General features: G+C 43.5%; 1 protein-coding gene across 2 annotated transcripts in view; it reads right to left on the reverse strand.

Annotated features, from left to right (window-relative positions):
• The window catches only part of Lama3 (laminin subunit alpha 3), a 231,364-nt gene that overhangs the window by 79,875 nt on the left and 129,239 nt on the right, over positions 1-22,250 (reverse strand). For both annotated transcript variants that reach the window (XM_076836560.2, XM_076836558.2), the window contains 7 exons: positions 20,338-20,453; positions 18,652-18,863; positions 17,469-17,673; positions 6,457-6,601; positions 5,675-5,815; positions 2,825-2,986; positions 229-327 (listed from right to left, as the gene is read on the reverse strand). In XM_076836560.2, the coding sequence (XP_076692675.2) occupies positions 229-327; positions 2,825-2,986; positions 5,675-5,815; positions 6,457-6,601; positions 17,469-17,673; positions 18,652-18,863; positions 20,338-20,453 (1,080 nt within the window). The remainder of the gene's footprint in view (positions 1-228; positions 328-2,824; positions 2,987-5,674; positions 5,816-6,456; positions 6,602-17,468; positions 17,674-18,651; positions 18,864-20,337; positions 20,454-22,250) is intronic.

Genomic DNA, 22,250 nt, shown 5'->3' on the forward strand with positions numbered 1-22,250 from the left:
ACAAAAACATACAATATGAAACAGTTACTTGTGAGAAACAAGGTTGAAACACAGTTAAATGCTTTGGGGGTATGGGGGACCATTTGGTCAGAGGATACAGGATCCTTTTCAGTTTGGGACACATTGGAAACAACTGTATCCAAACTTTTCATAGGCCACACATCAAGATGTCCTCAGCACAAACTGCAACCACTGTTTCTGCTACTTGAATTGTGTTCTGATACCTACAGTGAGCTGCACATCTGGCTTTTTTTCCAGAAGAACCATGTCACCAGGTAAGCCAAATGACTTGACTTGATAAGTGAGGAAGCCACCATATGAAGAAACCTAGAATGAAGTAACAGCATAGTGTTAAAAGAGATGATGCCAATATTAACCCACATATAAGGCCCTTGACATCAGGAAAAATATACAACCAAGAATGGCATCTAGAGAGTGGGATTAGGGATGATATTTTATACATATACATATATATATATATATATATACATAAGTATATATATGTGTGTGTGTGTGTATGTGTGTATTTCAATTGTAGTTGGATACAATAGTTATTCATTTTCACGTGGTGCTGAGGATAGAATCAGCACCTCACACATGCTAGGCGAGTGTTGTACCGCTGAGCCACAACCCCAGCCCTGGGGATGATATTTTAACCTTCTACTGAACACCATTTTTGATATAATTTAAACTGTGTAGCGTGAACATGATTGAGTTTTATAAGTGAGAAGAGACTCTTTTTAAAGAAAAATAATAGTCGACACAAATCTTTTTTTTTTTCCTAGATGACTACAAAATCAAAATATTTATTTAATCTACAGCAATTCTAGGAAATCTAGGCCACTGGTTTCTTATTTAACCAAGAGACTTGGATAATATCTATCAGTCACAATGTGAACCTCTAAAAATAAATTTTAAAAAAGTCCCCTGAAAACAGATGGTGAATATTTCCCAAGTTATTATGAAGTATACTGGGTACAGACGACATGATCAACAACTGTGTTAGGGACATGAACTGTCTCTTGGTGCTGGGTAAGCAGTATGTTTGTGGTGGCAATGTAACAGTGAATGGTTGTAGTTCTCTGACAGTCACTTCACTTTGTGCTGATGCTTCTGACCTTGAAGTAAACACCAATCAAGAAGGAAGGATGGGAATCAGAGGCAATGTCACTTCAGCTTAACAGAACAAAATACTCAGGAAAATGCAAACAACAGAAAGCAGGGGAGAAAATAGGGGTTTTTGGAGATCTCAATCCACAGGAGTTTTCCCTAAGATCTATGGTTTGACAAAGCCTCACGAAGTTGTGTTCTGAGAGTTGGGAGGTATTCCAATGACATCTTGAATCACCTAATGAGATTAAGTATTGCCTTTCTGATGGGCTAAGGTGGTTTTAAAATTATGTGCACAAATTCTTTGAGACTCCTCTCTCTAGGAAGCGAAACTTAATTCCCTTCCCCTTGAGTGTGGCCTGGACTTAGTGACTCAATTCTAAGGAGTTAATGATCAGAATAAGGCAGAAGTGGGACTATGTCCTTTCTAAGATTAGGTTATAAAGAATTGAGGCTTCAGTCTTGAGTTCTATCATATGTTTTCTTTGTCTGTCTGTCTCATCAACTGCTCTAGGGAAAGCCAGCTGCCATGTAATGAAGACTCTCAAGTAACCTATAGAGGGTCTCATGTCATGGGGAACTGAGGCCTCCGGCCAACAGCCAGCAAGGAACAGAAGCCGTGCTAACAACCATGTGAATAAACTTGGAAATGAATCCTTCAGTCCCAGATGACTGCAGCCCTGGCTAACACCCGGACCACAACCTCAGAAAAGACCCTGGGCCATCACTTCCTAGGTCCTTAATCCACAGAAACCATGCAGTATAATTGTTGCTTTTAAGCTGCCAAGTGTTGGTAGAGTGTGTTACACAGTAAGGGATAACCAACACATAGGCTAACCACAGAGAAGTGAAGAGCAATACTGAATGAAGGAGAAGTGGGTCACACAAGAGAAGCAACATTTCACACTCAAGACATGAAATCCTTAGTCCTTTAACTGGAAGACAGAATTAGAAACCCTAGACCAACGAGATCCTAATATTAAGTTATTCTTAATGTGAGATGATCACCTCACCTGGGCTGGGTCCTGTGAAATCCACCCCTTCTCAAAGTTTCTACCCTTGCAAAGCTTGAAGCAATATCACCAGGTGATGTATCCACATGGGGCCTGCATTTCTGTCCTCATAAAATAAGCAGAGTTGGCCAGGCTGTGGAATAATAATTTATGCAGCAAAGGCATAACAGCTCATTTATAAGCTCCCCAAGGATCATGTAACTAAATGCACGTGATTCTGCTTATGAAGTTGAGCTGCCACGGATTCTGCATTTCTTTTAATAAGCTTCTGAGTCACTTCTCAGCTTTTGTTTTTCTGTTTTTCTGACAAGGAGCCTTTCTTCTGCTCTAAAACAAAGAATCTTCAGCACTGGTATTTAAAGATGTACCTGTCCTATGTGCAACAGATATTATTCAAATAGTTATATCTTTCCCTGGAGGAAAAATCCTTTGACGGTAAGTAAAAAATAGAGAAAAAAAAATGTGCATTATGATCTCCTTTGCTTGGGAGCTTGTGCATGCAGGTCACAAGAGGCACTTTGCCTTACATAGGGTCTTTTTCATGATTGTTTAACCTTATTTCTAAAATTTATATATTTTTCAGGTTATTTCCTAACCTGAACTTCTTCCTGATGCTTCCTTCCAGACCCCCAGTAGATGATGGTCATGCAGTGATAGAGGAGGCCCACAGAGGGCTCAGAAGATCATCGGGCCATTGTTACCTTGTCCCCCAGGTAAGATGGAGGCGCGATCCAAGATGCACTGTGCACTGTTGAGGGCAGCTCCTGGAGATCTGCCACGACACTGTTGCTACCTGGGTTGAATGAAACAGGGACATCCACTCGATCTGCTGTCTCCAGGTGCCATCCCATCATATCCACAAACTGGAACACAAAAGCAGGGCATGGAAATGTGAGGCTGTGACCTCTTGGGGGATGCCTGCATTATGTGTCACAGAAGGAGCCACAGGATAGCCACCTAGCTCCAGAGGCTTCCTTTATGTGTCCCCTCTTTTTTTATTTTTTATTTTTTGAGACCCAGGCCTCAAGCATGCAAAGCATACACTGAGCTATACCTGCACCCAAGCGTCTGACCATGAGCTTGCCCTCCCAGGACTCTGACGATGGAGCCCTCACCCTCCACTGCTCCCATCAGACCCACTGTGACTAGGAGTTCTCGGAGGGCAGTGACCATGCATATGCAGGACTTATCCTTGTATCCCAGCACACATCCTAAGTTCTTGACACTTAGTATTTGGTCAATGAATGTTTAAATCATAAATAATAAGTATATGAATAATAATTAGAACTATGGGAACATTTAGTAGGCAAGTTCTATGGAGAAAAATGTGTTGCTGTCATTATTTCTTTGCCAACGGGTCATCAAAATGAAATATTTTCCTGGTCACAAAAGAAGCTGGTTCCATTTTGAGAGAAGCAAATAGAAAGAATTGACAAGGCATAGATTAGGAAAAATGCCTTCTGCTTCCCTGAGGGGTAAGAAGAGAAGACCAGGGCAGATTTACAAACTAATTTTTTTTTCCAATTATAAGTCTGCACTCCTTTGTAGGAGGCAAGCAGTAAAATATATAAAATAATCTTCCTTTAAATCTTTGTTGGATATAAGACATTACTCACACAAAGCAAGCAAGCATGAGGCTATTGGTTCATGGAAAAATGGAAAACAATAGAAGTTGTTTTATGAAGTTAATTTAGACAGTGGCCAAAGAAAAGATGTGATAAAATAGGTGAGAAGGAAAGTAAAACAAGAAGAAGAAGAAAAGAGAAAGGAAAATAAGAAGAAAAGATAAAGGAAGGATTTGATGTTGTACTGTCATGAAATATATCTATTTGGTCTTTGTTCTTGGTTCCTGGCACGGTGCTCCTAAAAGTCATAATTTTTCAAGTGGTAGGGAGTGATTGTATCATCTTTTTGTCTGATATTTGGTATTAGTCCTCATTTCCTAACACTGGAGCTTCTAAGATCACCAGCTCTCATGAGTGACAAGAGAGTCACGCTAATGAGATAACTGATGATGGGACCACTAAATCGCTTCAAGATGGCGGCTGGTGGCCAGAAGCACCAGAGTATGATCAGAGATTGAAACTGTCAGCCCTACCCAACTGACCTCTTGGGAGGGACTGAGTTGATTAACAATGGCTAATGATTTAATCAATTAAGCCAACATAATAGAATCTTCATAAAACCCCTAAATGACATTTTTAGAGAGTTCTTGGGTGCTGAGAGGGTATCACACCTCAATTCCATGGTAACAGAAACTCCTGTGCTTGGGACTCTTCTAGACAACTCCTTATACACCTCTTCATCTGGCGGTTCATCTGTATACCTTATCATATCCTTTATAATAAACTAGTAACAATAAGTAAAGTGCTTCCCTAAGTTCTGTTAGGCATTATATAGCAAGTTATCAAAATTGAGGAGGGAACTGTGGGAACCCCTGATTTGTAACCATGTCAGTCAAAAATACCAGAGGCCTAGAATTTGCAATTGGCATTTGAAGCAGGGATAGACTTGAGGGACTAAGCCTTTAACCTGTGGAGTCTGACACTACCCAGTTAGATAGTGTTAGAATGAAATTTAGATTGTAAGACATCCAGTTGGTATTTGGAAAGAAAATTGGAGAATTGCTTGATGTGGGAAAAATTCCACACATTTGATGTTAGAATTGTTGTGAGTATAGAAATAGGATTTTCTTTAAGGGGAAAAATAATGGCTATGGTTTGCATCATTTTTTATTGTGCATATTGATTATACAGAATGGTGGGTTTCATAGTGGCATATACATAAAAACATAATTTGAGTATGTATTAAAGGTTTGATCCCCAGCAGAGTGCCAGTGAGTGGCAAAACCTATAAGATGTGGGGTTCAGTGGAAGGAAGTTAGGTCATTGGGGGTGTCCTTGAAGGACATATTGAGACCCTGGCCCCTTCCTCTTCCATTCTTTTGATGCCCACTACCCTGAGGTGAGCAGCTTTGCTCCACTATTCATTCCCATCATGTTGAACTGCTTCACCAATAGAATGAACCAACTATGAACTGAGACTTCCGAAGGTATGAAACAAAATAAAACTTTTCCCTTCTTAAGTTGAATGTCTCAGGTATTTTGTTATAGTGTTAGAAAGCTAATTAATACAACAAACTCCATCCATGTTGTAAGTATTTACAAAGCATCTATTACATTCTAGATCCTGCTGTGGCCTTTGAGGGTGTACCAAGGAATTCACATTCTAATGGTGGAGGAAAACAGATAACAAAATATTCAAATGAAATGCATGATATATCAATGATTGATAAAAGCCATGGAGAAAACAAGGGTAAGAACATAGAGAGTAACTGGGAATGGTGAGCATGTGACATTTGATCAGACACCTGATACTTTGGGAAACCATCCTAGGAGCATGATCAGTGCAGGCCAAGAAATAGCAAGTACAACAGTGAGCATTCTCACCAATCAATAAGCAAAAAGTTCCACAACACCTCACACCAATTTATTTCTTTTTTCATTCAGAAGTACTAAATAAAAACCCAAAGACTCTAATTCTTTGCATACCTTAGCTCTTTGCTTATGTGTACTGTGACAACTACTGGTCACTCCAAAACAGAAGCAGCTGGTGCAACCCTTGGGATTGGCTGGATCCAGATAGAAGGATCCTTCTCGACACGTGTTACATTCCGTACCTTCCACATTTGCCTGTTGACAGGAAACAAGAGGAACATCATTCCTTCTAAAGGTTCCCTGATTGAAATCAGCTGCTTGCACAAATTAAATACCAACACGAGATGTTAGAATATGGATGTTAACAAAATACTCAGAGATATGTCATCACCAAGCTGTCACAGCACTTTGGTTAAACTTCTATAATATGTGCAAATGGAAGAGAGAATTCATAAGATGTCCCTTCATATCCTGAAGGTAGAGAAATGGCACTACAAGGACCCACAGCATGGTGACACCAATTCATCCCCCTCACCACCACGTGGACACAATTGCCCATTGGGAACATTCATGGATGCAGAGAAGATGTCTTAGGAGGCAGGAGACAGGGACAGGCTTTGGGAACCTATGAACCTCTTGACATTGCAGACAGAAATTTGCAATGATTTTTCTGGAGAGCGTGTACCCATCATCAGATGCTCAAAGGTGTCTGTGGCCTCTCCAAAGGATGAGGGAGGTCTCCTTTCTATTTCCATGAAGTGAGACCACAAAAAGCTACACAAATTAAGGAACTCTATTATGGGTCAGTATCATTTTCTCCCATTTTTATATGCTGAGTCAACATGAAGAACTTTTCCTGGCTCTGGATATCCCTGGCATCGTGCCGAATGTCTTACCTTGCAGAGGCAAGCCCCAGTCCCCGGGTCACACACTCCTGGCTCAGTCCCATCTCTGTTGCAATTGCAGGGAACACACTCAGGAAAATGGTAGAACCCAGAAGTACACCGGTCACACTGCCGCCCGGTGATCCTGGGCTTGCACCTGTACCCAAAGTGAACGAAAATGAAATTCCTCACCATCTTTCTACGCACCATCCTAAAGTGTCCATCTGCTGTATGAAGTTAGTAAAATACAAAATCACTGCCTACGGAGTGCTTATCTGTAAAGCAGAGCAGAGAGGAGCAGACAAAAGGCACCATTGATTTTGCAAAGCGCATTGTGGAAATTTGGCTGGACAGGTTTTCCGTCAGAGTGGATATACCATTGTACTAAAAACAACATTGAAAAGCTGCCAATTTCTTTGGTGAGTGGTTGGTTGATCTGAAATCCTTCCAGGATGCCGATGCTCAAGCTGTTGACATACTCATGTTCTACTTTAACAACTGTCAGAAAAACATGATGGGGTGAGGAGGTGCTTTTTGAAAAATCGTTCGTAGACTTCTGTAAGAGGCAAGATAAAGTTATCATAACAGTGATTCTTTCAATTTGGTGTGTCCTTCAAGTTTTCTTTATATATATATAAAAAAGTGCTTGTTGAATTCAACAAAAACAAAACAACAAAATAGTTGGTGGCTGGGCTCTGAAGTGCTCTCTCTCTGCATCTTTGTCCTGAGAAACGGGATTCTGGCAGATGCTTCAGCTGGGGAACCATTTTCCTTCTCAGCTTCTCTCGAGATCCATGGCTAATGTTTAGCTGGTGTCCCATGAGAGGGTGGTTGGAGCATGAGATCTGGGACAAGTAGCAGCTTATTTCCAATGTCCAGGGAATGACTGTAAAATTCCAGTTCTTTCCCTTACATGAGGATTGTGGCTGCTATCTCACTGCCAGGTTCTCCTCCAGCTTTACCATATAAGGGAAACACCAAGTGCTAGGCACCCTCCCTTAGAATTTTCTTCCTTCTTGGCCCATCATTGTCTCTTGTAACTGGCACATTAATATTAGCTGGGCATCTGTGTTGGCAAGGAAGGAGTGTGGCATGCTCGGTAGAGAGAACTCCTCTGAGTCCAAATGGGGATGCCAGAGGAAGCTCCTACCCTCCATCCCCCGCTTAGTGTTCTGGGTCTGAAAAAGGCTGACCACAAAAGCTTTTCTATTTCCTGTACTATAGGAACATTTGAATGTGACCAGGAGAAACCAAGAGGAGCTGCTGCTTGTATGGTGTTTCTGGTACCTCCAGTTCTGCCTCCTGAGGACTTAACTGGAAGGGTTTCTCCAGTGACACAGGGAGAAGGCTGTCTCGTGGGTCTCTGCTGTGATCTGCCTTGTCCCAACCTGCTAAGGAAAAGGCATACACAGTGCTGGCTGTCTTGTTGTCAGACTGTTCATACTGAGTGACCTGAGTGTCTTGACCATGTTGTTTTTAATCCCTGTGACCCTTAATTTTAAAGCAAAGACCAAGTGTTGGCAAAGCACCTTGGCTGGGTAGTGGTAGAGGGAGCCTTCCCTCAACCAAGTAGGTCCTGAGGGGACCACCTGCTGGGTAAGCTGCCATGACGAACCCAACTATTGTTTATGACCCTGTTTTCCCTTCTTTGTACCTAGACACACACAATCCCTGATGTTGGAAGGATATTACTATGTGAATAAAGCAAGGATCCGTGCCTCTTGTTTAAAAAAAGAAAAGCAGAGCAGAGCAGAGCAGAGCAGAGAGGAGCAGGCAAAAGGCCCTTATAGAAGGCAGGTGAAGATGATCACAGGGTGGTGCCCCCTGGGTCAGGCTTGGTGCTGGAGGTGCAAGGACAGACACGAGCCCCAAGCCTGGAGGGTCCCCACAGACAGCCTGTGAGTGGACATGAGAACAATACACACACAGAGAATCCAAAGTTCAGAGGAGCCGCAGAGGCTCCAACCCAGGAGCATAACAGGTCTCCCTGGGGAAGATGACTCCTGGGCTGAGCCTTAATGGTCAGTGTTGCAGGGTAGCGGGGTGAGGCAGGTGCTCCAGACCAGTGGGAACAGGGGAGAGAGCCTGGGGGAGAACACACAGTGTATGCAGGGAGCACAAGTGTGTTGCTGCTGGGCCAGAAGCTGGAGCAGGGAATGCTGGACCGTGAGTCTGCAGAGGTGGGTGGGAGCTCAGTCATGCCAAGGAGGGGTATAGCACAGTACTGAGGCTTCTGCCCCGAAGGCAGACTGGTTCTAATCCAGATCCGACATATGAGATTGATATATATATATATATATATATATATATATATATATATATATATATTGTCTTTGCAAGTTATTGAACAATTACTGTGAAGAAGAGATTCATGCAAAATATGAAGAGGTACTAAGGAGGAAAGGGTGTGGTTGGACTTTCCTGAAGGATGGAATTGGAGAGACGGATTCCAGCAGAAGACTGTTGGGTCAGAAGAGAAGCAAGGGGGCTGACCTCAGGCAGAGGCATTGAGGATAGATGAGTGATGGAATCCTAAGCTATTTTGGGGTGAGATTGTTGGGACTTGTAATGTTATGAATGAGAGAAGAAGAAAAAGGAAAAGGCAAAGAGAATTCCCAAGTTTCCAGCTTGGTATTGGAATGGATCCTGGGGCCCTGGTTGGGTGAGGGAGAAAGATCAAGGGCATAAGCTGAGCAGGGAGGAGGATGGTCAGGACAGGCATTGGGGGAAGATCAGAAGGCAGGGGACTGTAAGCGCCAGAGTTCATCAGAAAGTTCTCCAGGGAGCTCCAAGTCATCCATCATCCATTGGCAGCACATGCAAATAATTCACAGGGTAAAGAAAAGGGGAAGCAGGGGAGAAGATCATAAATAGATCCCGAGGAGCCCACCATGTGGGGCAGAGAGAGGAAGCAGTGCTGTGGTATGAGTCTCCCTTAGCTCAGAAGCTCCCTGTGTTCCGCAGCTAAGCTCCACTGCCTCTGGCAATATCTGCTTATAACTAGATAAAGCATTTTGTACTCAATTAAGAATATAAACTTGGAACCAGGCAACCTAGGTTTGAATTCCAACTCTACTGCTTCCTGGATGTGGGACTTCGAATAGATTCATCTTTACACAATTCATGTTTTCTCATCTATAAAAATGGAGATATTAATGCCTACTTCATGGGACTGTTGTGAGCATTACACAAGATAACATATGTAAAGCCCTTAAAACAGTACCCTGCATACACACAGTATCCCTATGATTATTCCTGTGATGACATTGGCAATGAAGACCAAATATGCACCCTTTATCCACCTGGTGCACCTGCAAAGACTAAATCAGCTTTACCTGCAAGACCTGTTGACAGGTCAAATGTCAGGTCAGTTCTTCCAGCTCCATCATTCCTCTAACCCCCTTTCCTACCTGATACTGCAGAAACTGTCTTGTAAGGAAGACAGTCACCTCAAAACTACACCCAGAGCAATCTAGGTATAAAGTGGGAACCACACCGAGGGCCATATAGTAAAGTGTGTAAATGTTCTTCTCCAAGGGACCATGCAGGTCAGTGGATTGTGGGAGGGGATTAGGGGTCCTTCTGGGAAGCTGGATAAGCTACTGGCCATCTTGTCAGAGAAGTCCTCATAACACACACACACACACACACACACACACACACACACACTTTGCATTCACTACCAGAGGGTTCCTGGGTCCCAGGTTGATCAGACCTATTCTCTTATGAATCTCAGACTAAATGCAATCAGATGGTTCAACAGAAAAATTACAGATATGTCCTGTTTCTAGAGAGACACTGCATGTTGAACACAAGAACTCTGGCAGCCTAAAGATAGAAAAAGAAGACAAATGACCCTCCCAAGTAAGCAGCAACAGAACAAGGAACCATAGAATAGAAGAGGTACTTTGGAGGTCACCTGACAGAGGATAAGTGAACCCTACTTCTTTTGGTCTGGCAGTGAAGAAAAAGACACCATGCACCAAGGAATAGTATTGTCATGAAATGTCATGAACTGGACATCTTGTCTCAAGGTTTGGTACATTTCTTTAGCAAACATGCTGAGCTTCTAGCCCAAGGGTACACTAACTAAATCCTGGTACCAATTAAACAACTCAAACACTAACTGCCTTTGGTCATATACTAGATGTGATTGAGTGTCCCTAAGTGAGTGACCTGGACCTTGAAGATAAGGACATACAGAGGGAAATCCGGTTTTTTATGTGTTTACTCTTCTGGAAAAGAAAGGAACAGGAGTATGATATAGTGGCTGTGGAAGCTGTCTGTGCAGGCGAGGCAGAAGTGACACAAAATCATTCTCAGTCTGCCTATTTATTTCAGCATGAAATAAATGATGAGCTGATGTGATAAACTTGAGAGTGGGATGTGAGGGTTTGTGACAGTCAGTCATATAGGACCCAGCTCTGAGCCTCACTCAGTATCTAAGTGGCAGCTGAGATTATAAGACAGGGGGAGGAAATGCAAAATGAGGAGCAGTGATTCGAGCAGTGGCTTTGGAACTGGTCCTGGATAGCCCAGTTGGTGCTGAGAGGCCAGGGACAGGAGGACTATAATATCTACGTTCCTGAATAATGCAACGTTTAGATCACTGACTTAGGAATCCTATACAAAAATAAGCAACCCAAGGAATTTCTGGTGGTGCCATGACAACAGGGAAGAAAAAGGAAACTTCCTCTTCAAAGTCTGGCTGAACACCTTTTTAAATGTCCTAATGTCAGTCTGACCTCACACATTTCTCCAGGGAGACTCTTTGCTACCCAAGGAGTTGCCTGAACTGCAAAAGCCAGAAGATTCCATTAGTTGCTGCTGCCTGAAGGTGCAGAACGGCAGCTCTGGGGATGCAGATCAACAGAGTCATCTCCAAGGTGATGGGCTCCTGGCCAAACATTATGTAACAATATCTGCGCACGTGTGGGTATTTGCAGCATTTCATAGAAAACCAGGCCCAGATGTGTTGGGGTGAACTCCATCCTTCAGTTATTAAGTACTGCAGGTTCCTTTATATTATCTAACACCAAACTCCAGTTTAAATCTACAGCCCAAAGTCCACCTTATTCATTAATTCATTCAAGGATTATAGAAGTTTTCTGCATACACATCTCTGTGTCAGGGGACATGAGAAGGAGGGGACAGAGTTGAATAAGTTATCCCTGACTTTGGCACATTTTCACCAGGGACGGAGAACCTAGAGCCGTGGAGAGTTCAGTAACTCTGTGAGACTGGATGACTAAGCATTAAACTTACTGAAGGCATAATGATGAGGTTATCATACTTCACAGACCTGTAGAAGGCTTCCCACCTTGTTTGAGTTTGTTATTTTAACACAAAATCCTTGAAGGACAAGTATAATTTGAGGGTAGCAGAAGAGGAAGACAGAGGCATTTTATAACTGGAGAACTGAATATATGCAGAAAGTATTTGGAGGAAGTGAGAAACGGGAAGAAGGGAGGCTAAAGTTAGCTTAGGTGAGGCCCAGATTACCATGGAAAGTTGACCTTTAGGCTATTAGACAATGGCCAGTTGAGCCAACAGTGATGTCATCGAAGGATGCCACGCAGAGCCCTGAGACTCCACAGCATCTTGCACACGATATGGCACTGACCATACCACACTGCCATTTTTTATTAGTGCAGGTTCCCCCAGCACACCATAGACAGGTATGCCTTCCACATGAAGCACAGGGCCCAAAATGGAGTATGAGATACACTTTGGGTAATAAAACATGTTCATGTCAGACAAAATAGAATTTAATGCAAGAATAAAACCAAACATACACAATTACGATAGCTATTATGGAAAACAGTATGGAGGTTTGCCAAAAAATTAAAAATGGAACTATGTGATCCAGCAATCCCAGTGCTGGGTATGTAACCAAAAGAAATGAAAGTTAGTATGTCAAATTTTTCTGCACCCCAATGTTCATGACAGCACTATTCACAACAGCCTAGATATGGAATCAACCCAAGGATCCGTCAGAGGGTGAATGGATAAAGAAAATGTGGTGCAAATACACAATAGAATACTATTCAGACATTAAAAAGGATACAATTCTTCATATGAAACAATACAGATGGATGATAAATGATAAAGAAACAATGAAATTTTCAGAGGATGCTCAGGCTAATTACCCTATGTGATCATTATGCAATATATGCATGAATTGAAAGATCAAATTGTGCCCAAAAGTATGTACAATTATTATATGTCAATTAAAAAAATTAAAAATAGACACTGAAAGCAAAAAAAAATCACACATAAAGAAGATAATTTATAAATATAGACATTGTCTCAAGTTTTATAGACTAAAGGTACCATGGATTAGTGACGAAATTAAGGGGCCAGAATTAACTAGGATTAAAATCCTAGTAAAATTGTGCATTTAGCATATTCCTCTTATATTTAAGAGGAGCCAGAAAAGAGTAGCAGGAACAGGGGCAGCTGTGGAAAGAAGGGGGATAATGTATTCCTTGCCAGATGTTGACATTTGACTAGCTGTGGGGAAAGTGGGTTATTCTAAGACAATACTCGGATTTCAGGCTTTGGGGACTAGGAAGAAGCTATTGCCATTAAGTAGAATTTCCTTTTTTTTTAATCCGAAAGGTAAAATGGCTTTAAAGCCATGACAATGACATAGGTGTCAGATATAGGGTCAGAGTTAAAGAATCTAAGAGTTCAAGTTCCTCCAACTAAACTTTCATTATACATGTGAAAAGAGAGGAACCCAAGGAGTTTAGGAGACTGGTCCAAGGCTACCTAATAAAGCCAGTAAGTGAATCCAGGCTGGACTGATTTGCCATGAAGATGGGATAAAACTGGAGTGGGGACTAGGGACTCATGAAGGAGTGGGGGTGACTGAAGACAGGGGGATGAATGGGATCTCAGGGGAATAAAGCTCAGGGGAAGAAAGGCAGATAACCGTGACCTTGGCCAATGATAACCACAGCTAATACTGGGTATTCAGCAGGGGTCGGGCACTGTTCTACAAATAGAAGGGTGGCATAGGACACTTAATGCTCTAAATACCTTTAGGGTGGGTAACTCTAGTATCCCTATCTCACAGAAGAAGAACTAAAGCAGAGAGCAGAGATGTGGTTTGACGGAGATCACCCAGAAGCCGGACGCAGCCTTCTGCAACTGCACCCCACCCAGCGCCTTGATCTGAGGGCAGAGGGAGGAGCCAGAGTCGGTAAAACAGTCATCAATGGATGATTCAAGAGAAAAGAGGAGATGCTGCTGTTGCAGAAGATGAAGGACGACAGCAGGAGTGTAGTGAGAACTTTGAGCCCCATCGTTGAGCCCCACTAGGGCCCAGTGCCGATCCTTCCTTTTACTCTACGAGGTTCACCTGAGGACCCGCCTCTCCACACCGTCAGGCCTGGCCAGAAGCACATCTGTCTCAAGAATTCCTGGTGTGTGGCCCTTCCTAGGATTCTACTCATCTCATACCAATGTTTGATAAGTCTGTGAGGACTGGCTAGGGTGTACGAAAAGGCACGTGGGACACGTGGCTTAAGCGGAAGCCTAGAAGTGCTGTCGCCTTGAGTCCATCTTTTCTTCCTTTTTTCCCCATGGTGCTGGGGATTGAACCTAGCACCTTGAGTGTGTGAGGCAACCTCTCTACCAGCTGAGCTATATCCCCAGCCCTTTAATCCATCTTAAAGTAACTTGAAAGGGGTCATCATCAGGAAGATTTGCTCCAGCATCAATTCCCAGCTTCTTGTATCTGTCACGAGTTGGTAAAATCTTCTGAGGATATCCTAGCCCTTTCGTATGTCCAAAGATTTGATGGCATACATCTTCCACTATTAAAAGGAGGTGCAAAATTACTTTTTCTTTGCTGTTATAATTGATTAAATATATATGTATGTATATGCATTTGTGTTACTATAAAAATGGAATTTTGATCAATCTAAACATCTTTTTTTAAATGTATTTTTTTAGTTGTTCACGGACACAATACTTTTATTTATTTGTTTGTTTATTTTTATGTGGTATTGGGGATCGAACCCAGTGCCTCACACATGCTAGGCAAGCGCTCTACCACTTAGCCACAACCCCAGCCCAGATTAAGGCATCCTTATGATCTTGTTCTAACAAGGTGGGCCAAAATAAGTCATTTTGGTATTTACACAATACAATTATTACTATATTGCCTTGATTCAATTAGACTTTGAAGAAGAAACAGGATCAGAATTTAAATGATTTTATCAAACTTCATGTTAGGACTGAGGCCCAGGAAGGCAAAGTGACTTGCCTAAAGTCCTCCTAGGACATTTGTGACAAAGGCAGGTTGAGAACTCAGTTTTATGGTTCCAGCTGAATTTATTCCCAGTTATCTCTAAAAATTACAATATCACTTTTAATAAAGACTGTGGGATGTGGATTGCTAGAATTATTTTTGTAATTCATTTTAAAGTAGATTAATATCTCTAACAGTTTAATTTTCTTTTAGTGAATATGATAAGCTTTAAAATCTTCAAGCTGATAAATACAATTTAAAAATTCAATTTTTGAGCTTTGTAATTTGTGAAAATCTATACTACTGCAAGAGCATTGGGAATAATTGGGAAATGATGTGTTTTTCTTTTTGTTGCAAATGCCAGATATTTCTGATCATTCTTTTACATGAGCTTTAGGTCTCTCTAAACATATTCTTCATTTACATCAGGAAATTTTCAGAAGGGTGGGTAAGTTTTCCTCCAGTATTTTATAAAGAAAAAATCTTATAGGCAATCAAAAGCTTTTTCAGCATTAACACTGGAACTATCATGGGAAATTTGTGTAATCTGCACTATGCAATACACTGAATTTTTTACATTTGTTTGTTTGTTTTTTTAATCATCTGCCCAGGACCCTTTAGGATAAATCCACTTTGATCATGGTAGATATATAATCCCATTATGTGACTTCAGTCTCTTTGGCAATGTCAAAGTAAACAATTTCACAGTTGGTTTGAGTGTGACACAGGTTAATAAGGTCCCATTTCTGTTGATGTTCCTGAGTGTGGGCAGAACAACATGAGGTAGCAATCTTCTAGTCCATTAAACTATCATTGGCTGGGGATGGTTTATTAAAAGTTCTTCAAATATTTTTTCTATAGTAGTACAGCAAATCCACTCATCATCTCCTGCTGCCTTAACTGATTTTTTAAAAAAAATTTAAAGCCTCGTCCTCCTCACTCCCAATCCCAGGGCAGCAGCATTGAGAACTGGGTGAGGTTTCTGTTTGCAGCAACTGTTCCCTTTGGAAACCCTCTCCCCACTAATTCTCCTGTTTTTCTTCTTCCTGAAAACTGCTGCTCCATCCCTTTCTTGGTTCCTTTGCTTCCTGTGATTAAGCAAAGGTATCCTCCCCAGGGCCATCCCGTGGTTATGGAGTGACTGGGTTGACGCAAGGAGGACTCACACCTGGATCATGGAATGATCCATGACTCAGGTTTCCTCGCAGCTTCCTTACAAGGCCCGAGCAGCCTAAAGAAGTTGGCAGCCTGCAGGCAACAGTTAAAGGAGGGATGAAGGTTCTTTCTTTAGGAAAAGTGAACATCGCTGCAATAGAAAGCTGAATTGTGTCCCCTCCAAAGATGCATCCAAGATCTACTCCTGGTACCTGAGATAGTGATTTTATTTGGAAATAAGGTCTTTGAAGATGCAATCAAGATGTGCTTATTCTGAAGGAAGGTGGGTCCTAAGCCAATGCAACTGAAGTTCTTATAGGAAAGCAAGTGACAGACATGTACAGAGAGTTGAGCTCTATTTGAGACAGAGGCACAGAGAGAATAGCATGTGATGACAGGGGAGACTGAAGTGATATAGCAACAAGAAAAGGAACTCTGATTGCTTGAAATACCAGAAGCTAAGACAAAAGGCCTGGAACAGATCCTCCCTCAGAAGCTCAGAAGGAACCAACTCTGCTAACATTCTTGATTACAGACTTCTCTACTCTTCAACACTGTTGAAGAGTAAAGAAGTCTGTAAATTGCTGCCATTAATTGCTGCCAATAAATTGCTGCCATTTTAAGCCATCCAGTCTGTGTTCTGTTGTTACAGCAGCCACAGGAAACTAATACAGCCACCCACAAGCTGTCATTGAGCACCAATAGTTACAAACCCTCCTGGTTCTCACACCCAAATCCACGTTTGGGGTTACCGGATGGATGGTGAATCTTATGTCTTCTCCTACTTAGCCATGCTGGCATGGACCCTGGAAGCTCTGGCATTATTTTCTTTCCATACAACCCCTGACCTAAATCTTACCAGCCTCTTCTAGCAGACTGGATCCTTTTCTTCATCATGTAGCCCCTGTCCAGCATTGTTGAGATAAGGTTTGTCACCTGGGATTAAGTGACACCCATCTCTACCTTCTAATGCAGAGCCTGGCCCAATGAGCATTAAGCCTCTTAGCTTCTGCATGAACAGAAGTTTGCCATCATTTCTTAGCTATTGTGTATGGGGTTGTATGGGTGTCCCCAAAGGTAGCCACCTCCCAGATTTTCTCCTTCCCACTTCCAACCAAGCCCTGCTGAAGAGGCCTCAGCTTCTAAACGCAGACAGTCGTCCAAGGAGTTCAGACTTTGTGTCTTGCATTGTTCATGATAATGCTGCCAGATAATGCTAGAATGAGGGTTGGAACGTAAAATAGAGAGGTGCTCATCACATAGAATCACAACACAAGACACTTATAACTCCATCACATATACATAGTGCTTCCCCACCTTTTATACCATGGTCCCCACAGAGCACAACCCTGCAGTGACAGCATGCTAGAGTAAATGGGCAAGGCTGCTTCTGGGTGATCCAGTACCCAAGCTCTGCCTGGTTACCCCAAGCCTGCAGAGACCTATCAATCTGCCCGCTGCAACCCTATCTGGCTGGGATGCTCCATCCTAAGGTCAACATAGAGCACTCCCTGGACAGGTGGGGAAATGGGAAATAATAATGACCAGTATGTGGACAGATGGTGGCTTACCTTCTGTGACAGCACTGATACAGTAGTATATAACTCACCTGCATTGTCCACTGTCCTTATCGCAATCTGGGGCAGCAGCCCCAATGATGCCCCTCCTAGAGCAGTTGCAGCCTTCGCAGCCGGCTAGGGGGTGGAAGCTGAAGGAATGCAGCTCGCAGGCCTCACACTGGGGTCTGACAGTGCGGGGAGGGCAGAGGCACTGCCCTGTCACCTCTTCACAAAGCCGCCTGCCACAGTTGCACTCTGACCAGGGGATAGAGAGATGTGATATTAGGATTAGGCACTGCCTGACCTCCAGCTGGACTGCACCATCTGCCAGGATTTCCAGAAGCTTCTAAGGGACTCAGAATTGTTTTGCCTTCCATTCATTAAGAAATCGTTGACCTTAGTGGATCTGAAAGGCCCATTTCTTGGGGCCAAAACCAACATACCAAATACTCCTGGCAGATACAGTGTGTGGAACCTGAATGAGGCACAGCTGGACTAATTGGTTCCAAGCTAGATCCTCCAAGGAGCCCACCAAACTGCTGTCATGTGCTGTTCTAATATGGAACTGCTTTTTCATCAGAAAGTTCTAGAAGTAAGCAAGTAGGGGCTGCTCCCAGGCTCCCTGATGCAGCTCCATGGCCTCCCAGTGCCCTGCAGGCCCAGAGGCCAAGGTCAGGGCCAGTGGATGCAGCTATGTCATTCTTGCTTATTTAGGGAAAGGCTGGTCTCTGTAGGGTGTGTCTGCAGACCCGCTTTCATCACTGCCACCACATGACATGGGTGACCTATGCCTCAGATCACAGATGGCTCTTAGACAAAAGCTCAAGGGTTTCTCATGCAGCAAGTAGCACCTAGTCATGGGTATGACCCTGGTTTTCCTATCTCAAGTGAGTTTCAGTTAGGCCACAAAAACTGAAGGGGCTTCTACAAGGAAGGGATTTAGCTGCCCAAGATTCTGACATATAAGTCTGTAGTCAGCTGCTTGCCAAGTGCATGGGTCACATGGCATGGGGATCACAAATATTTGTCTTCTAGAACTTGCTCCTCACTGTGGCCCAGGGGAATGGGAATCAGATGGGTGCCTACTGCAAGTGCAGAGTCTCAGGCCCAGGTTTGCATTTCATAAACCCTCGAGGTGAGTCTCTGGCACCGTGGGATTTGAGAAGCCTTTCCCTGGATGAGCATCCCCTGGCAACCAGAGAAGGCCTTGGAGGTCTGGAATCGCTCACTTACGCTTGCAGTGTGGGAATCCATAGTGGCCTGTTGCACAGCGGGTACACTGCCGCCCGATGATGTTGGGCTTGCACGGGCACTGCCCGCCCTCAGGGTTGCAGTGGTGGCTGATGGCCCCAGCAGGGTCACATTCACAAGGCAGAGCGCCATTATGGTAAAAGGCCACCAAGGACCTGGCAGAATTCTTACAGAATCTGGAGGCTGTCTGGGGACTGAGAAAACAGAAACAACTTATTGCTGACATCCTGGGACATGTGCCGGGAAATATCCCAGACTTTCCTTTTCCATCTGCTCCTCCCAACAGTATCCTTGGGGGTGGGGGTGGGGTGCTCTGGGCTCTGAGACTGAGAAATCTCAACTGCTAACAACTACCCTTTTCCCCAACCATCCAGTCCAAGAGAGGATGCCACCGGAATGGTCAGAGGGAACTCTGGGTAGCTGGAGTCACAGGGTGAAAATACACCTATAGGATGAACACTGTGGCCTGTGAGTTATATCTCAATAAAGCTGGTATTTTTAAAAATACAATAATAAAACCAATAGATAATAAGGAGGAAGACAATCACCATGTATTGAATGTTGCTTCTAGAAGCTTTAGTTATATCTCATTGAACCTCACAACCACTCAACCAATTAGGCCTCAACCCCATTTCACAGATAAGATGACTGAATCTCCTAAAAGTTAAGGAACATTCCTAAGGCCGAAAGATGTGGAGCAGCCAAGCAGTCATTCAAGACCACAGCTGTTTGGCTTTTTTCAGGGGATACCAGGAATTGAACTCAGGGGCACCTGACCACCGAACCACATCCCCAGTCCTATTTTGTATTTTATTTAGAGAAAGGGGCTCACTGAGTTGCTTAGGGCCTTGCTAATTTGCTGAGGCTGGCTTTGAACTTGCAATCATCCTGCCTCAGCTTCCTGAGCCATTAGGATTACAGGCATGCACCACTGTGCTTGGCCAAAGCCTTTGCTTTTTTTTTTTTTTTTTAAATATTTATTTATTTATTTAAGTTGTAGTTGGACACAATACCTTTGTTTTATTTATTTTAATGTGGTGCTAAGGATCGATTCCAGGGCCTTGCATGCTCTAGACAAGCACTCTACCACTAGGCCCCAGCCCCAGCCCCTAGCCTTCGCTTTTAATATTGCTGTCTAGGAGACATGCCTCTCCAGGGCCTCTGGAGCTCATGGGTCCTTCAGGAAAGCTACAGGTGGGCACTGGTGCCTATGGAAGAGCTCATACTCATCTGTCCTTGTTCTCAGTATTCAGGGATATAAGAGGACTGGGAAGGGAGGCTGCATCTCTGTATGCTCCCCATTTGGGCAGATAGCAGGGGATCATGGCTGATGTCTGCTTAGTGGAGGGCAATGTGAGGTTATCTTTTAGGACTCTGCAGTGGTAGACAGGAAGCTGCAAAAGAGGAAGAGCTACTCCTAAGCAGCCCCAGATCCCAGCTGGGAGGGTGGACCTCTGCTGAGTTCCATCTGGCCACGCTGCCCAGATGATACATGGAGAGGTCTGTCCCAGGACTGTGGGTGCAGAGGAAAAGCATCACCCTACTAGGTCCTGAGACTCACTTGGGTGGTGGAGAAAGATCCAGGACCAGCTTCTTCTTGGATCTCATTTGGTTCTGGGTTGTGGGCATACCCCATGCATTTCTAAGCCTGGCCATGGTGACACTTACTCAATATAAAAACTGTTTCCTCCACAATTGGTGATAAACTCGAAGGACTTGTCCACCGATTTTTTGTTAAGTATTTGATAGTCGTAATTCTCTGCAGGCACCACTAGAACGCGGACCTAAAAGAAACCCATCAACGCGTGTTTGGATTTGCAACAAGGTGACACAACTATAGCTCTTCACTAAGATTATATCCCTGACTGTTAAACCCAAGTCCTAATGATGCAGGATTTATGAAAAAAGAATCAAAAGATCAAATCCAAATCAGGGTTAATGGCTCAATTCACATTGCTACATAGGAAACATTGAGCACCAGGCAGACTTGGTATCTCTACTCAGGGGAGCACCAGCCGAGTGCCAGTTGGATCAGGGGAACTTGGGGGTAGTCCGATCAGTTAACATGGCCAGGGCTTCATGTGATCCATGCCTGGGATTCCCCTGGATCTCCAGGGATAATTGTTTTCCAAATTTTAAAGGTAAGCAAACTGAAGTGGCAGAACCAAAGTGGAGCCTATCAATCAATGTAGAACCTTCTGGACTTGCCCCAGAAGTTTACTTAGTACTACAGAGTGAAAAATCATAGCCCCAGTCTTTAAAAGTATGACTCAGACTATTCTTTAACAAATGCTGTGAGAAACTGCAAACATCTTTAATCAACAACTCACCAGCTTATAGCTTTCAGACTGCCTACTGTTCTTGTATTTACCAACTCAATACATACTTGCAAATAGTATGTGCCAAGCAATCTTCTAGGCACAGGGATATGAAATGGATACAGCAATAGCCAAACACACATTTTCTTGGTATTCCCCACAGGAACAAAAGAATGAGATTTTTAAATGCACACTCAATCTACTCCCTCTCACCTTTTTTTTTTAAGGTCAATTTTTAAATTTCTCTGTGATTTTTAATAATGGATTCTCAAAATAAGCAATCTAAGTCTACACAGGACCAACACATCTAAATCAACAAGTTTAAAAAAATAAATAGAACAAAATGAATTTAGTTAGTCTTCTCTGTGCCCTGGGACAATAGCATCCTCAGAGAGAGGTCAGGAGGCCTGAGCAGAGAGCGCCACACAGAGCAGAGCCTGGGAAATGAAGCACTTCCTGCTTCTCTGGATGGGTGGCACAGAAAACGAACTACATCCGAGCCAGGCTAATGGGTCAACGGGATTTTTCCAGGCACAGAAGTAAGTAGAAAATTCTAGAAAAGGGGACAGTGTGAGAGAGCCTAGTGGCGTGAGAGTAAAGGACATGTCTGGGAGCTTGTGAATGGAGAAGTTGTTCAGAGAATGAGGTGGGGGGAATGGAGGGGGAAGTATAGAAGAGGGGAATAGCGGGAGAGATGGAGGAAAGATGAGTTAGGAGGAGGTCAGGAGGGCCCTGGTCACCAGAGTGCAGCATGTGCACTGTAGGGTATCGGAGGTGAGAACTCCTGAAAAGGTGGCTGAGTCTCAGCATGATCAGATCCACTTCAGCCAGGAGAGGGGAGGAGGGACTGGAGGGAGGGGAGCCCAGACAGGGAGACCATGGCAGGAAGTTCTGGCCAGTCTGAGTGAGAGAACAGATTGTCAACCTGGGACTAGAATAGAAGGGATAGGACCAAGAGACATGGCAGAGTGCCAAGTTATGGCTCAGAGCAGATGCAGAAGGGGGAGTCATCACATCTGAGCATTGGGGGGACCATGGGGACCATCATTAGAGGTAATGGACAGGGTAGGAGAAGCTGGAGCTGTGCAGGTAGCAGGCCAAGTGCGACAGGCTCCTGAGATCTCTGGCAGATGATCACACATTGGGCGTGGAGTTCAGGATAGACTGTGGGTGCACTGAGAGATGTGGGTATTACAGCTAAGACTAGAATTAACAGGCACTAATGATGTCATCCAAAGAGTAAAGATAGAAGGAGGCTTAGTG

The sequence above is a fragment of the Callospermophilus lateralis genome, chromosome 17, assembly GCF_048772815.1.
Source record: "Callospermophilus lateralis isolate mCalLat2 chromosome 17, mCalLat2.hap1, whole genome shotgun sequence".
Lineage (NCBI taxonomy): Eukaryota > Metazoa > Chordata > Mammalia > Rodentia > Sciuridae > Callospermophilus > Callospermophilus lateralis.